At 46.2% G+C, this 15,326-nt stretch overlaps 1 protein-coding gene across 1 annotated transcript in view; it reads right to left on the bottom strand.

The window, feature by feature from the left end:
* The window catches only part of NPFFR1 (neuropeptide FF receptor 1), a 35,340-nt gene extending 21,492 nt beyond the window's left edge, over positions 1-13,848 (bottom strand). The window contains exons 1-2 of the mRNA XM_054036165.1: positions 13,824-13,848; positions 446-757 (exon numbers count right to left, since the gene is read on the bottom strand). Of these exons, the coding sequence (XP_053892140.1) occupies positions 446-635 (190 nt within the window). The 5' untranslated portion in view covers positions 636-757; positions 13,824-13,848. The remainder of the gene's footprint in view (positions 1-445; positions 758-13,823) is intronic.
* Positions 13,849-15,326: the final 1,478 nt, after the last annotated feature.

Here is a 15,326-nt window from a genome sequence, read left to right as displayed (position 1 = left end):
AGAAACAAAATCACGATATTCAATGTGGAAATTATAATCAGAGATGTTCCTCTCTGCCTGCATTGAAGTTCACCTTTGTTTACAATATTTCCACCAGATCTCATGCAGTACTATTCACAGAGGCCCTGCCTTTCTCCCAGTTCCTAGAAAAGGGACATCCAGGTCAAAGATCAACAAATTCTGCTGGAAGGGCGGGATGTTGAAAAATTTGCCTGAAGACCTGAGACTTATGATCTAGGAAGTAGTTGTACCAATGTTCTACATTATTTCCCTTCCCACTGGGACTCCTCACTTAAGCACCAGACTAAGAAAGTCCAACAGTCTCAAACAGATTCCTCCTCCAGTTCCCCCAACCCTTGGGACTCAGTTCCTAAGCCACTTTTTTCCTTCTGCTCCTTCAGACTTTTCTTTTGTGATCTGGGTCACTGTTCATTCCCTTGCTCACCTGTGATCAGGTTGTCCACTAGGGTGGTTGGCATACAGAAGATGCCCACCAGCAGATCACTGATGGCCAGGTTGAGAATGAACATGTTGGTGACGGTCCGCATCTGCCGATTCTTCAGCACGATGACGCCTACCAGCATATTGCCAATCATGCACATCAGGAAGATGAAGATGTAGGCCAGGATGAACATGGCAGCTATGGGGGAGGAATGCTGATAGTAAGACGAAAAAGTATACTTCTCCCTGAAGACACGATTTCTGCTGTCATTCTTGGAGTATGGTGAGCTGCTGTTGGAGAGGAGAAAAGTGTCACCTACAGAAAACAAGGTAGAAAAATAAACTCATGAAGGCCCCATCTGATAAAGGGATTATTTGATTCACATCAAACCTTTTCCAAGGCATTTTGTGGTTTATTTTTATTTACATTTTCATGTTATACATAAGAAATAAATAATGGTGCATGATTTATGACTAGGCAAAGCTGGACAGAATAGCAGCATAAACTGGTCAAATGACTCAGCAGAAAAAATAAGCAGCTAGCAGGTCTTTCCTTCAAGGATCAATATTGAATAAGAAATTGAAAGTTAATAGAAAGCTTGGGTTAGAATCAGTCCTATGGTCCCGGATGTAGAGCCCATCCTTCCCAAAGACTTTCTCCCCACGTAGTCACTATTATAGCTCTTCCACCTAAGGATCTGTGTGAGGGGAGCGGGAAGCTCAGCAGGAGTTACTCTCTTGACCATCAGGGCCAGGCACTGCAGTGCCCTTGCCCTATCACCGACCAATTTTCACTTGGCTCATTATTTGCTGCCCACACACACATTTGTCAGAGATGTCATGAATGATTCACAGAGTTTGGTAAGAAATCATTCATAACTGATATTACCCCTGCAAAATTCACACTCATTACTAGAGATGTCACAATGAATTAATTAACACTTGTAAAGTGCTGCTATTACCAACTGCAAATAGCTACAAATGAGTGGCACCTTACTTCCATTTTTCTCTCACCTATTTTGACTAACACCACCAGTCTTGGTTATGCTGAGAAATAGAAGCAAGATCCCGCTACTATACCCCCCGCCCCCAACTGACTTTCAGCCTAGTGGAAAATGTAAAAAAATGTGAGGCCAGACAGTTACATTCTTTGCACTTTGCAAATTCACCCAGGTTCTAGCCCTGCGGGTTCTTACAAAAAAAGGCTTCTTAAGTTACTACCGGTACCTAGATTTCTGCCTCTCACTGAGAGAATCAAAGATGAAGTAGCTGTAAAGTGCAGATTTGAGCAAGATACTGGGGATCAGGACCCACAGTTTGCAGAGGCCCTGGACTCAGCAGTTAATCAGAAGCAGAATAGCAGTAGGGAGTGGTACAGCACACAGCTGAGTAGACTGACTTCCTGATGCAGTGGACTTGGATTGTCTGGGCTGCCTCATTCTTGGTAGGATGATCAAAGACTGACTAGCAAAAGCAGTGTGAGCTGGTAAACCTCATTGGCAGTGGTTTTGTTTTGTAAACCCAAAATAAGGGGTGGATTGGAACCAAGTTCAATTTCACAAAAACCCCAAAGTTAGGGGTTTCAAATGTATATTTGGATTTTAACTCATCTCCATTTAAGACTGTGAGAAAGACAAATTCAGATCCTACAGGCTAAGGGGAGGAGTCGTCTGTAGAGGAGGGTTGGGGAAAAAGAGCTTGTTTGGGGAGGCAGGAGGAGAAGCTGTGCAGAAGGCTCCAAAACTTTGATGGCTATAGGCCTTGATTAACTTTAATACACCCTTTGCAGTCATGACCTGATGGGTCCTGTGTCTCTTGGGTCATTTAGGGGAAAGAGGAAGGCTCATAGAGGCTGCAAACCTTTTGCATTTTATTATTATTAATTTTAGGATGGGGCCAACACAAGCCCCAGATCCAAATGGCCTGAACTTTGGAGATATTTTTGGTTCAAATCCAGCCCTGGAGTTTTCCTGCTTGAGCCGCTATAGTTCTTAACTACTCGGTTATTCTAATTGTGATTTTATTCCTCTCCTGTTGCTGGTGTCCTCTGAGCCTCCAAATTACTATTAATGGGCTTCTTTATAGCTTTTCTGAATGGGACTTGTCCTTATTAGTGTTTCTTTTATTGTTATTCCAAACACTTTCTCTTCCATTGCTCTCTTCTACCCTTTGCTTGTCTTCCTCTCCTGTATAACACTATTTCTCCTGAGATCTCCTCAATGATAACGAATGATGTCTGAGTTACAGCTAATGACACTAGGGCAAAAAGGTGAACGCCACATGGTCATACTGAAGATGCCTTTATAAACTCAGTTTCTTGGTCTGCTCCTGCATCCATAAAGACAGAGCCCTGCACTCATGCAGAGGCAATTCAAGATCCAGGACCTTGTTTTGTTTGTTTGAAAATGTAACTTAATCACCAGTGATGAGAGAGAGATGTTATCTGGTCTATAGCTGAAATGTGATAAGGAAAATACAAACCAGATATGTGAAGTGGCATGTGAACTATAAACTTCCCACAGGGAACATGTCACCTTTGCATTAGTTCATTATGATTAATAGTAAATAAGTATATATGGTACACCTCTACCCCAATATAATGTGACCCGATATAACACGAATTTGGATATAACGCGGTAAAGCAGTGCTCCCAGGGGCGGGGCTGCGCACTCCGGCGGATCAAAGCAAGTTCGATATAACGCGGTTTCACCTATAACACGGTAAGATGTTTTGGCTCCCGAGGACAGCGTTATATCAGGGTGTACTTGGTGTGTTAAAGCATTTGATTTCTTTTGATGCAACTTGTTTTAAGTGAATATAGAAGCAAAGGTGCAGTTGCACTTGAAGAGAAGGTCTAGATCTCAAACAAAAAGCTTCCAGTTCAGTTCTGCTCTGGAAAGTGTAAGAACGGCACTATAGGGTACCATGTTTATTGTTGTTCAATCATTTCTACATCAAAGCTGCTTAATTCACAAGTATTAAGCCCATCCCCATCCCCCACCAAAAATGCTGCTCCTCAAACTCAACCTGCAATCTTAAAGTTCAGCTACTCTCTTTCTGGCTCATGTATCACTACCATTAAAGATTAAAATTCTGATCAGAATCTAGTTGTTAATTTTGTTGAAGATGTTCAAACCAGAATAAACTCACTGTTTGTATTATAGCAGCACCTAAAGACCCCAGCTGAGACCCCCAACCCCATAGAGTTAGGCACTGTACAAACAAATAGTAAGACATAGTCTGGTCTCGGAGTTTACAATCGAAGTAGACAAGGCAGACAAAGTGCGAGAGGAAAAACAGAGGCACAGGGAGATGAAGGGACTTGCCCAAGATTGTACAGCAAGTCAGTGACAGAGCTAAGAATAGAACCCAGTTTTCTTGAGTCCCAGGCCAGGGTCCTAGTCACAGCTACACTATGCTGACATTGTACCACTCAGCCTTCGGCTCTGCAGGGCTGATAGAGGCCCACATTGAGATTCATCAGCAGAGTATACACCCCCCAATTCAGAATTCACACACAAAGAAGAGACTGGTTGAGTAAGAAAGCACCATTTCTACATAGTCTCTTTTCATAGTCAAGCAGCACTTTCAGGAGCTGTAGTAGCTACAGCACATTTGCTTGTCGTGTTTGTGCATGCTGAGGATGTGCTTTTGGCATCAGCAGGATGCAGCAATACAGGATGCTGTTCTGGTGTTACTGTGTGAACAGTGGAGTGTAACTTGGCTTAAAGACTACATGTCCAATCAGAATAAGGTACTGGTTTGTGTCTGAGCTCTCTTTGCTTAGGCAGCTTCCATTAATCAAAATAGGTAATGTCTATAGTTGACCTCGTCCGTGATGACCATGTCTGGGCGCAGCAGGCTGTCGGTACCAGGGACGGTGCGATTAACGGCGACTTCCCCCAGGCGTGGGTCGATGGCCTTCACCAGGCGATCCTGGACAGCGTTGTGTCGCAGCTGCCAGGCTCTGGCATGGGGCTTGCAGCTGCATAGGACGTGGGGTAGGGTTTCGGCGACGTACCCGCACTTTCTGCAGCGCTTGTCCCGGTTCCCGTGGCGGACGGCTCCGTTGAGGGGGACGCAGTTCAGCCGGGCTCGGTGTATGAATCGCCAGTCGGCGAACCGGGTGAAGCTGCCCGTGGGGAGGAAGTGGTTGCTAGAGTCCCACTTGCTGGTCACCTCGAAGGCCTTACCCTGGTCTGTTTTTTTCTTCAGGGTGTCTATGTAGAGCGCGTGGACGGCGGCCTTCAGGGATCTCTCGAGCATGCCTCTGGTTCCGGGGGTGATGACGGTGTTGTCCTCTGACTCGATCCGCGGTATCAATATTCCCAGTTCCCGTCGTTCCTCATTCCACACCCAGCAACAGCCCAGGCGTTTACCCAGTCGGCGTGTGGCATTGCGGGCGCGGGACCACAGCGAGGCGATATTGCCTCCGTCGCGGGCGAACTCGCCATCCAAGGAGCCGCTCAGAAAGGTGGCCACGTCTCGGTCAGAGAGAGGTCTGCCGATTCGTTTCTCCACAACGGTGCGCAGGGCAGTCGTCACGATGTAGTTAACATTGCCTGAAACTTTCCATTGCAAGACACGGTGCTCAGTTGCTAGACCTTGGCCAAACTTTAACTGTTTGAGTAAAATTCCCCATGCCAGTGGTCTGCCTAAGGCAGATGTTTTTTGGAAAATTTCAGCTAAAATGATGGAGCCATTTCGGAGAACAAGATTATGGTAAAAATATATTATTCTGCCCCTGTTAAAAATAATTGCTATAAAACATTTTGTTGAGAAGCTCTAGCCAATCTATGCTTTGCAACAGGGACTTGAAACGTGGCAGGGGAGTCACCTTGATGTCAAGGAAGTGTCTTTCAGCATCCCAAGGAAGATTTTGCCATATTTAGGTAAGTTATAATCACTGAAAAAAAATCTCAGTTCACACATGTTCAGCAGATTCTTGTTAGAATTTGGCAGCTAAATCCTCTGTAGATTCTCTCTCTGTGCAATTGCTCCTTCCAGCTGCTGGGGGCCCATGTTGGTGTTAGGCACAGGAAGACTTTCCTGTGCTCTCAGTGTTCCCCCTGCTGCTGCCCAGGTAGCGTGGAGGAAAAGGGAAGGAGCTGCCTGACTAATGCAGAGAGGAGAAGAATGGGGTCGGGAAAAAAGACAGGCACAAGAGAGGTCAGAGAATGGTTGGGGAAGACAGGAACAAGCATGGGAGAGGGGCATAAGACAGGGATGCGGGGAAGGGCAGGAGTCACTGAAAGACAGGAGTGTGTGTGGTAAGAGGAAGACAGGAACCAGGGGAGATAGCAGATGGGGAGGGGACAGGAGCTGGGGAATGGAGGGATAGATGCAGAAGGGGACAAGGGGAGGCTGGGGTTGGAACACAGGCAGAAGGGTCACTAGTTGAAGTGTTTGAGTTGGGCACGTAAGTAGCCTTCAGTCAGGAAGGATGCTTTCCCCAGCATTTATTTTGAGGGGGCTGAGCTGTCTGAGGAGGAATGCGAATATTGAAAATGGGGTCCTGGGCATGTTATTTCCCTTGCTGACGTAAGGGTGTATGAAAAGCCTCATTCACAGCCCACTGAAGTCAATTAGAGTCTTTCCTTGAATTTCATGGGGGTTTGGATCAGGCTCCTTGTGTGATTATCTAGGCATGAGCAGTTACGGGCTTATACAGAGGAACCCACTTTAGTCACCTGTGATGTGATCCCAGATTATGTCAGTGCATTTCAGTGTGTAAATTGCAATTTGCTTTAACATGAACCTTCAAATTGGTAAAGTTTTCTATGAAGAAAATGACTTCACTTTAAAAAGGGTTAGCTGTAGTATTCTTATCAAATGTGTGGTTTCACATATGTATGAAGTCTTGATAGCTGGTGGAGAAAGGCTCCTTTCTTTACTCTGTACTTTTATTAAAATGGCAATTAAATTAAATGCAAAAAACTACATTGTTGCAATATTTTAGCTATTTCTAAACCCACAAGAGCCAGGAAATGCAAAATTATGGCTTCCACTGCAACTATAACTTGACTAAATTTAACTGATACTAGGTATTAAGGCTTAAATGTTAATAGCCTAGAGTAACACACATTCTCTCTCTCTCTCTCTCTCTCTCTCACACACACACACACCCACATACACACACACACACTTATGGTTGTTGTGGAAGCCACAGAATGCATGTTTCTTCTCCCCTTCTCCGCAGTGTTAAATAGTTTCCCCGTATATTTCACAGAAGACAAATATGCCATAACAACTTACGCTATAAGAGGCTGATCCGAAGCCCACTGAAGTCAGTGAAAAGACTCCCATTGACTTTAGATCAGGCCTTAAGAGAACTGAATTGAACACCTGCAATATACATTTGACAAGGAGATAGAAACTGGATGTCCTCACCTTCCATGACACAGCCTGATCCCTATTCTTGCTTCAGTATATTGGAGTGTTGTATTGTTTGCAGGTAGACTGGAGTCTTGAGATCAGAGCCACTCCTTAATGTTTCTCTTTATCTAGCTGCAGCCTCCTGCTATCAGAGAGGGAGCAGCAACTCTGCTGTGGTGACGAATGCTATCTTGATCCACTGCTAGTTTGAGTCCTCCTGTACTCAGCCAGTCTCCCCAGGTTCTCAGAGCTTCCGGATAACTCACGAAAGATACCTGAAGAATTGAAGCTTTATTCTTTAACAAAATTCCCATAGAGTTCAAGGGTTCTCGATCCTCAGGGCAGTCTACTCCAGTTCCAAGAAAGTAGATGAAAGGAGGTAATATTTTTGTCCAAGTCCAAGAAGACAGTCAAGTGCGAGAACTTGGTTAAAGCAATGGGGGTATTAATTAAGCATGACTGGAGTCCAGGCTGGAGACTTGGTGGATACTGATTTTGCAGCTATTCCAAAAATGCATTTTTGCAGGGAGAGAAGGGGGAGGGCAGAATCAGAATCCTTTTGCAAAGACACCTGTTGAAATGCTTCCTAGTGCTCAGTCCCTTTGATACGGTCTTTGTTATGGGATTAAGACATCTCAAAATGCTCCAGCCCTCTCACTCAAACAGCTCCAAAAATTTCTTCCCACCACCAGAGTTGCAAGCTGAGCTTGTGGAGCGGTTTCCAGTTCAGCTGGAGAATGAAGCACACGTTGTGAGCTCATCAGCCCCCTGGCATTCTCTGTGCATGACTTCTGTCTCCGCTCCGCTTCTGCTCCTCGGACTCTCTACACACCAGCTCTTACTGCTCAGCAGCAAAGAGGCTGATTCTATTAGTTAGGGGCAAAGTGGGGAGGGGGGGGAAGAGGGGGACTATATCTCCCCATTGTCATGGTTACTGGAACACCTTTTGGATGTACAGGCAAACAGCTGGTCAATTAATTACTGTATCTGCAGCCGCTCTCATTTATCAACTGGGCAAAGTGAAGGGCTTAGTCACAACAAGAAAAATCGGACTCATCTCCAGCAGCCTCTTCTTGTCTTGCATGCTTATAGTGTGTGCTATTGCACCTTGTTCAGGGAACAGTGTTTTAGTGGCACCGTGCCATGCTGAATCTGTTAACCCTAGTCAGAAGGGATCGAGTACTATCTCACCTTTTTGTCCAGGTAGCAACTGGACACAGAGTGACTCCTTCCCTTTGTACTGGCGAACATGAGAGAAAATGTACAGTCCTGACGAAGGAACGGCCAGTGAAGCAGATTTTCTGGGTTGAGAACAGGTGTCAGGATCCTGACAAGGGCAGTTAGGGCCAAGGATCAGAGCAGCATCAAACCTGAAGCTGAGAGTAGTAGAGGAGTTCAGGCTGGGATTAATATCAACCATCAGAGTCCATGTCATGTTTCAGGGGCCAGGTCAGGAGGCAAGGTCCAAATCAAGCTGAGGTGAGAGCCAGGCGTTCAAGAGCAGGAACGGCCATGGCAGCTACAAGAGATCCACAGGGTTCCCTGGTTGCTTCCTGGGCCGCTCCTTGGGTTTATATAGGGTGAGGAGCCATGAGGCTGCTGCCTGTCAGATCCCTTGAGACGGGACTGCCCATGGTCCATGTCCACAGCAGGTCATGGAGTATGAGCTGGTTACAGTTGTTGCTGGGTAGCAGTGTGGAGGTGATTGCTGTCTAACAGCTTTAGAGGGTAGGGTTCACAACCCACTGGGCCTTACATTAAGGTAATCAGTTATCTGATATTTGTAAGTTTTTACCAGGACACACACATTTCAGCCTAGGGGCTGTTTTTAAACTCTTCACTTTGTCTGTTCCTGGGATGTGAGGGGAAGGATGGCTCAGCAGTTAGGGTGCTAGCCTTGAAGACTCATGTTAAACGTCCTACTTTGCTATAGTCTCCCTGAGTGCTCTTGGGTAGTTCACTTTGGGTTTGTTTACAAGGGACAATTTACCAGTATAAATGATGATGGTAAATTTCTCTGCATAGAAAGGCTCTTAGTCTCTCAGTGCCTCAGTTCCTCTTCTGTAAAATGGAGATGATAGGACTTCCCTACCTCACAGAAGTGTTGTGCAGATAAATTCATTAAAGATTGTGGGCACTCAGATACCACACTAATTGGGGATGGGGAGTCAAATAATTGCCTTCAATAAATAGACTGATCATCTAGCTCACAAACTACTTTGTCAGTTCTGACTGGATGCCTGAAACTTTTAAAAAGGTGAGACTAATCATAGAACTGTAGAAACGTAGGGCGGGAAGGGACTTCAAGAGGTCATCTAGTCAGCCTCTCATGCTGAGGCAGGACCAAGTACAACTAGACCACCCTGACCAATGTTTTTCTAACTAACAACCTGCTGTTAGTAAGTAGTGAACAACACACATTCCTTAGAAACTTTCAAAATAAACACTAGTGCTAAATCTTGAAAACTTGACAAACTTAAAATTTTTCACCACTGCAAGGCAGTTGTTCAAATACTTATGAATAATATGACCCCAGAAATAATGGTGGACAAAAATTTACTTCAGAAATCCATAGTCAATCTGCTTGCTAGCTGGCCAACACTAGTCAAAACAACATTGAGCCATTTGAGTGTCCACCTATGAAAAAAAATACATGCATATACTTCTAAAGCAAAACAAGTCCCCCACCCGCCTTTAAAAGCTAAGAAAGTGATGAAAGTGAATTTTTGCCTGCTTTGCAATTTAAAGAGGCTCAGATCCTCCAATTAAAGGGAAATGAAGTTATAAATAATTTATAGTGCTCTAAATATGCGCAGACCTTAGTGGTAGTGGTGGAATTGTGGTGGTTTATTTTGACAGAACTGAATATGTAATTGCTTTTAAGCTAGGGGGAATTGTACCGAGTCACTTTTTACTTACTATTTCTGTAAAGTTGTCTTATTGAGCTGATTCCTACCAGCAGATGTCTCACTACTACAGAGCATGCCGTAGTCTGAAAGCTGCCCTTACATTAACCAGATGTCTTCACAGACCGCAGAGTGGCTTGGCAGAAGGCTGCAGCATTCTCTATGAAAGAGACCAAAACTCTTTTCTTGGGCTGCCTGAGGATGAGAATAGTGCAGGGGATATATTGGTTGTTCCCAGGGCCAGAAGGAGAAGAAAAGGGAAAGTCTCACTTGTAGTTTCAGATGAAACTTCAAGGTAAAATTAGAGCCAAAAGGTAACTACAAGCTAATGATATAAAAGGTAATTCTGGATCATCATCTGTATCTCATCTCAATTCTCTCTCCACAATCCTGACCAGTGGTTGGAGAAACTAGAACAGAACAGTAAAGATTCTGGGCTCAGAACAGAAGAAGACAGGTGTAGAAATAAAATGGTACAGTGAAGCATATGACATATTTAATTTTTCATTTCTAGTTTTAATGTACACTTTCCTTGCCCATGAATGTCACCCCCTCATTGAATCCCTTCAGTGGATTCCCTTTTTCACTACATCCATTTTAAGCTGCTCCTCTTCACAGCTAAGCGTTTTACAACTCTGCCCTATTTCTTTAAGAAAAAAGCATTTATTCATTATTGTTTATTTTAACACAACTAACAAAGAAAAGAAAGGTATTTAACCTGGAGTCGAGAGCCAATATCAGGTTTTACAGCAAGGTAGACAAGACCCAATTTTCTTCATTATTAAGGGAAAGGAATAGGACAGCCCCAGTTTGGCGTTCTTTATAAAGTAAGATCATAAAGAAGCTTCCAGGTTATTCCCTTTTGGAAAAACAGATAAGTAGAAGAGAAAAAGGAGCATTGAAAATAAAAAAAGGACCAGAGAACAGCCCAAACTATAAGTAAAAGAGGATAAGAGATAAATAAGTCAGAGATGAATTTAACTGAATATTCTTAGGATTCCAAAAATGGGGACCATATATCTATACATTTATTCTGGTGGTTTCTGTTGCAAAACACTATTTGTTCCATCGCTGCCAGGCTCACCAAGTCAGAGAACCACTCAAATAGTCTGGCACACTTGGGACTTATACTATTGTAGAATTAGACATTTGGCTATGATCAGAGCTCTAACCAATCATAATTTTTGATTTCAGTCCCCAAGATGAACTGGGTAGGCCTAAAATGATGTGACCAGCCTGTAATTCCTCCTTGGTGGACAGAAAGAAGTTGGCCCAAATATTTACCTCTGTCCAGAAATGACAGATGACAGGGCAACCCCAAACCATATAGTATAAATTAGCACTAACTACATTGCAGCACCAGCATTTGTCAGACCTGGCTGCTCTGAACCTGAAAAGTCTATATGGAGTCCAGTGCATCCTCTAAAGAATTTCCTGCTGAATCAATCTTAACCCCAAATCTAGCGAGAAATGCTGTATGTTGCAACAAATCCAATTTCACTGAATGTTGATAAGGGAAACAGAAAGAAATGGGAACATTCTTTCTCAAACATGGTCTCTAATGGATTGCCAGTTTGCCCGGTAGGGAAGAATACAGACTAGACAATGACTTAGGTAGACAGTGTGACGTTTTCAGAAAGCCCCAGAGGTCAGGGGGATCTGGTGCTGCCAAGGCAGACATCCACAAATGGTGTTACAGAGCATATTTAAAGTTGAAGGTATTACCTTTTCTGGTCCAGTTGGAATTTCTCTCTAAAGGCAAGAAAGTGGGGAGGGATAGCTCAGTGGGGCCTGCTAAACTCAGGGTTGTGAGTTCAATCCTTGAGGGGGCCACTTAGGGATCTGGGGCAAAATCAGTACTTGGTCCTGCTAGTGAAGGCAGGGGGCTGGACTTGATGACCTTTCAAGGTCACTTCCAGTTCTAGGAGATAGGATATCTCCATTAATTAATTATTATTATTATTATTATTATTATTTTTAAGAAAAGGGCATGAAGGAATCATTTTCAATTTTGTGATTTATTCTCAAAATCCTCTTTTAAACCCACTTGTGCCATAGAATTGGTCTATGTGCAATTACAATTCTGGAATTATCCTAAATTGAAGTCTCTGAATGTAATAAGAGATGACATTCAAACTTACAAGCAACCAGATCCCAGGCTTTGCTATCAGCCAAAATTGTGACCTATTTCTCCTTAGGGAAGTGGGAATAGTCTGAGTTTAGGACTGATTCTAGCGGTAGTGGAGCTACAGTTCCTTCCTTCATGTAAAGCCAAGCTTTACAGCCTTCCTCCATATATAGCCATTGAGTCGCTTGGCTCAAGACTGAGGATATATAGCAAAGCCTAAGGTTGGTGTGTCACTTCCGAGGGGTACCCAGGGTTGTGAGGCACCCTGCTACCACCTGCCCTTAGCATGAGAAAGCCTTGCTTAACAGGGGACACTCATTTCTTGAGCAGCTGCTGCTGTTGCATCTGGTACTACTGGCCTTTTCCTTCCCCTGATACCTCCTGTAGGTTGTCGACCTTGCTTGGCAAGTCTTCAGTGGCTCAGCCCACGCCAAGTCACACAGCCAGAATAAACCCTGTCTAGGGTAGGGAAAGTCTGACAAAACTATCTGCCCCCACCAGGTCTTCAGACCCATCTCTGGGCCATTTCAATCCAGCCTTTGCTTGGGCTTCTAAAGGAGCCTTGTCCCCTTCTCAGAGCTTCGACCACTTCACCATTGGGGGAACTCAGGCCCACCCATTACTCTGGGCTTCAACCGAGGGACCCTATAAACAGCACCCATGTACTGCTCCCTTCAGCTAGTTGCTGCTACTTCCCTGGGCCTCTTCCCAGCTGGCCCCTTTAGCTTCACCCCTTATCTTTAGGGTTAAAGTTCACAGGTCCCCCTTCTCCCAGCTTAAGTAAATGTAGCCAGGCAGGTACCTATGGCCAGAGAGGAACCCTTCTCCAACTCCCTGGTCCCAGCCAGGAAATGAACTGCTAAGGCCCTTCAGCCCCTTTTATCTGAGCGTAGTGGGATCTGATTGGCTGGTTCTCTCAACTTCTCTGCAACCTTTCTAGGCAGGTCTGGAGGACCCACCTTCACTGCTCCTTTCCTGGGGTGGGTTGAGGTAGGACTGCAGGGCCTCCAGCAGGAGGCCACAAAGGGCCAGGTACATAAGTCACACCTTGTCTGTATCAACCAAGGTCAGTTCCCTAACTCCACCAGCCATGGGCAACATAAGCACTCCCCTCTAAGCCTACACAGGCCCTGCTGTCCCCTCCAGGTTAGTGATAAGCATACTCCAATCCTCGAGCCCTCCAAGCATCTCACTGGAGTGTCCGGCCCCTGGACTTTCACTGTATTCACCAGCCCGCTGCTTCCAAACAAATGGTACAGCCTCCCACATTACAAAAGGTGGGGAAAGAGGTGAACAGTGTTTTGGGGCTAAAATACTCATATGCATCAAAGTTTAGGATCCTACAAGACAGATATCTGCTGGAAAAAATATGAGGAGTGGGAAACAAGCAGAAGCAACTCCATCACTTCCTATAGACAATTGGGTCCAAAATCCCAGTGTATGGTCCTTCAATAGCTGACTATTTAAAGACCCATAAGAATTGAAATATTGCCCTCAACCCTAGCTGTGTTACCCTATATTACTATCTGTAATTTAAATTAAATACATTACTGGTATGCTGTTCTTAAAAACACCCTGAGTAAGATAACGAGATAGAAAATCCATATAATCAACATACCACATCCTGCTGAGCAAGAACTAGCCTGGCCCCAGAGGACACCGTATATATATACTATCCTGTCACTGGGACACCGGGGTGATTGATCTGCCTAACAAACTAAGGCTGGTCAGCTATTAATCTGGATCTCACAATTCCATTTCTAATAAGGGTTATCTTGTCTGGTTTTGTGGGGGCAATGTAGTTCTCTGCTCCCTCCAATTTAGAGAAGCTATGGAGTTGGCCATCCTGCTGGATCTTAAAAATAGCTGGTTATTTTCCATACCATATTGAACAATGCTCTTTTTTTTCCAATTATGCTACAGCTGTAGTCAGGAAAAATTATTTTATGCCTGTGACAGGGTCGGTAGCTCACCGCTGTGGCGCCTCCTCCTGGCCGCTTCGGGGAATTAGTTTTGTGCCAGTAGAGCGCCCTCCTTGGGTGGCGTTCCGCCTGTCGTCGCGCCTCTGTGGGGTGCACGGACTTGCGTTGCTCCCGACGTCGGCGTCCTCTTCCGGAGCACTGCCCTCCGACAGTGTCCCTCTGTCCAATCACACCCCCTTCCGGGGGGGTGTGTTAAACAACAGTGCCACACCCTCAAGTCCGATCCTCGCAGTCCAGGACCTGGTGTGGTTCTGACGGGCCGCTCCCTGCGGCCTGTGGCTGTGCGCGGGGTAGCACAGCAAACAAAGGGGGAAAAAGGGGGGGGGGGGGAGGAGACTCAGGCCCGCCCACTACTCTGAGTCCCGGTCCAGAGGCCCTCGTGTGACAGTCTCACTGTCCTCCTACTCCTTACTCCTCTAACTACCCCTCTGGACCGCTTCCCCAACAGCCCTTCACTACGCTAGGCCTCCTCCTCCCAGGCCTGCCGCCTAGCAGGCTATGGAGTAGGGCCTTCTCCCACTCTCTCAGGCTGGCCTGCACTGCGCTGTCCGTGGTGCTGGCCTCCCAGCCCTGGAGACAGACCTTCCCCTCTGAAGGCCTGGGACAGACTGACTGCTCCTACTCTGGGCAGCCTTTTATATGGCTAAGCCGGGCCCTGATTGGCTGGCTCCAATCTGTCTCCTTATTGGCTCCCAGTAAGCCCTCTCTTGATTGGCCGCGTGTCTGCGCAGGCGCCTAGGCCTGCCGCAGCCCAGTCTCTCCAGGTGTGGGGTAATCGCCCCACCACACACCCTCCCCCTTAAGAACCCTCCGGGGGGGGGGGGTATCCTAACCGGCCTAATGGCCTAGAGCACGGAAAGCAATCTTTGTCCCGGAGCGGCTCGGCTTACCGGCTCAAAGTCTAGAAACTTAGCCCTTGTCACTGGGCCTTATGGCCTACTGGCCCCAAAGTTCTGGAAATTAGTCTTTGCCTACGGGCAACCCGGCTTATCCACCGTCTCAGCGGGGGGGTCCCACCGAAACACGCTGAGGCTTACCGGGTCCGACGTACCAGTCCGTCTCTTCCCTTAAGCTGCCTCCTATCTGCTCCGCTGCTGGAGTGTCCCACGGGTCTCCTGATTCTCCACGGGTCTCGTGGTTCACCGCCTCGGCTGGTCCCTCCCAGAGTGAGGCTCCCTCTCGACCTGGAGAAGTCGCAGTCCTCGGCGGTTCCAGGAGTGTGGGCTGGTCCTCCACCAGGGCTTCCCACAAGGGTTCTCCTCCCACGGCCGTCTGCCTAGGCTGGGGTATGTTCCCTCCTCTCGCACTCTCTGTGCATTTGAGACACACCCCGTACAAGCGTGACGGATCCTCTGCCGTCAGGGCTAACTGTTTAGGGCCTCGGCAGTTGGAGGGGAGCCTGACAGCCCCCTCACGGACCACCCCCTGCGCTAAGGATCCCCCTCCTTGATCAGATTCTTCGCCCTCCTCCCCTAGCCTGGAGAAGAAAATCGG

The sequence above is a fragment of the Malaclemys terrapin genome, chromosome 7, assembly GCF_027887155.1.
Source record: "Malaclemys terrapin pileata isolate rMalTer1 chromosome 7, rMalTer1.hap1, whole genome shotgun sequence".
NCBI lineage: Eukaryota > Metazoa > Chordata > Testudines > Emydidae > Malaclemys > Malaclemys terrapin.
This window is presented reverse-complemented; position numbering and strand designations above follow the sequence as displayed.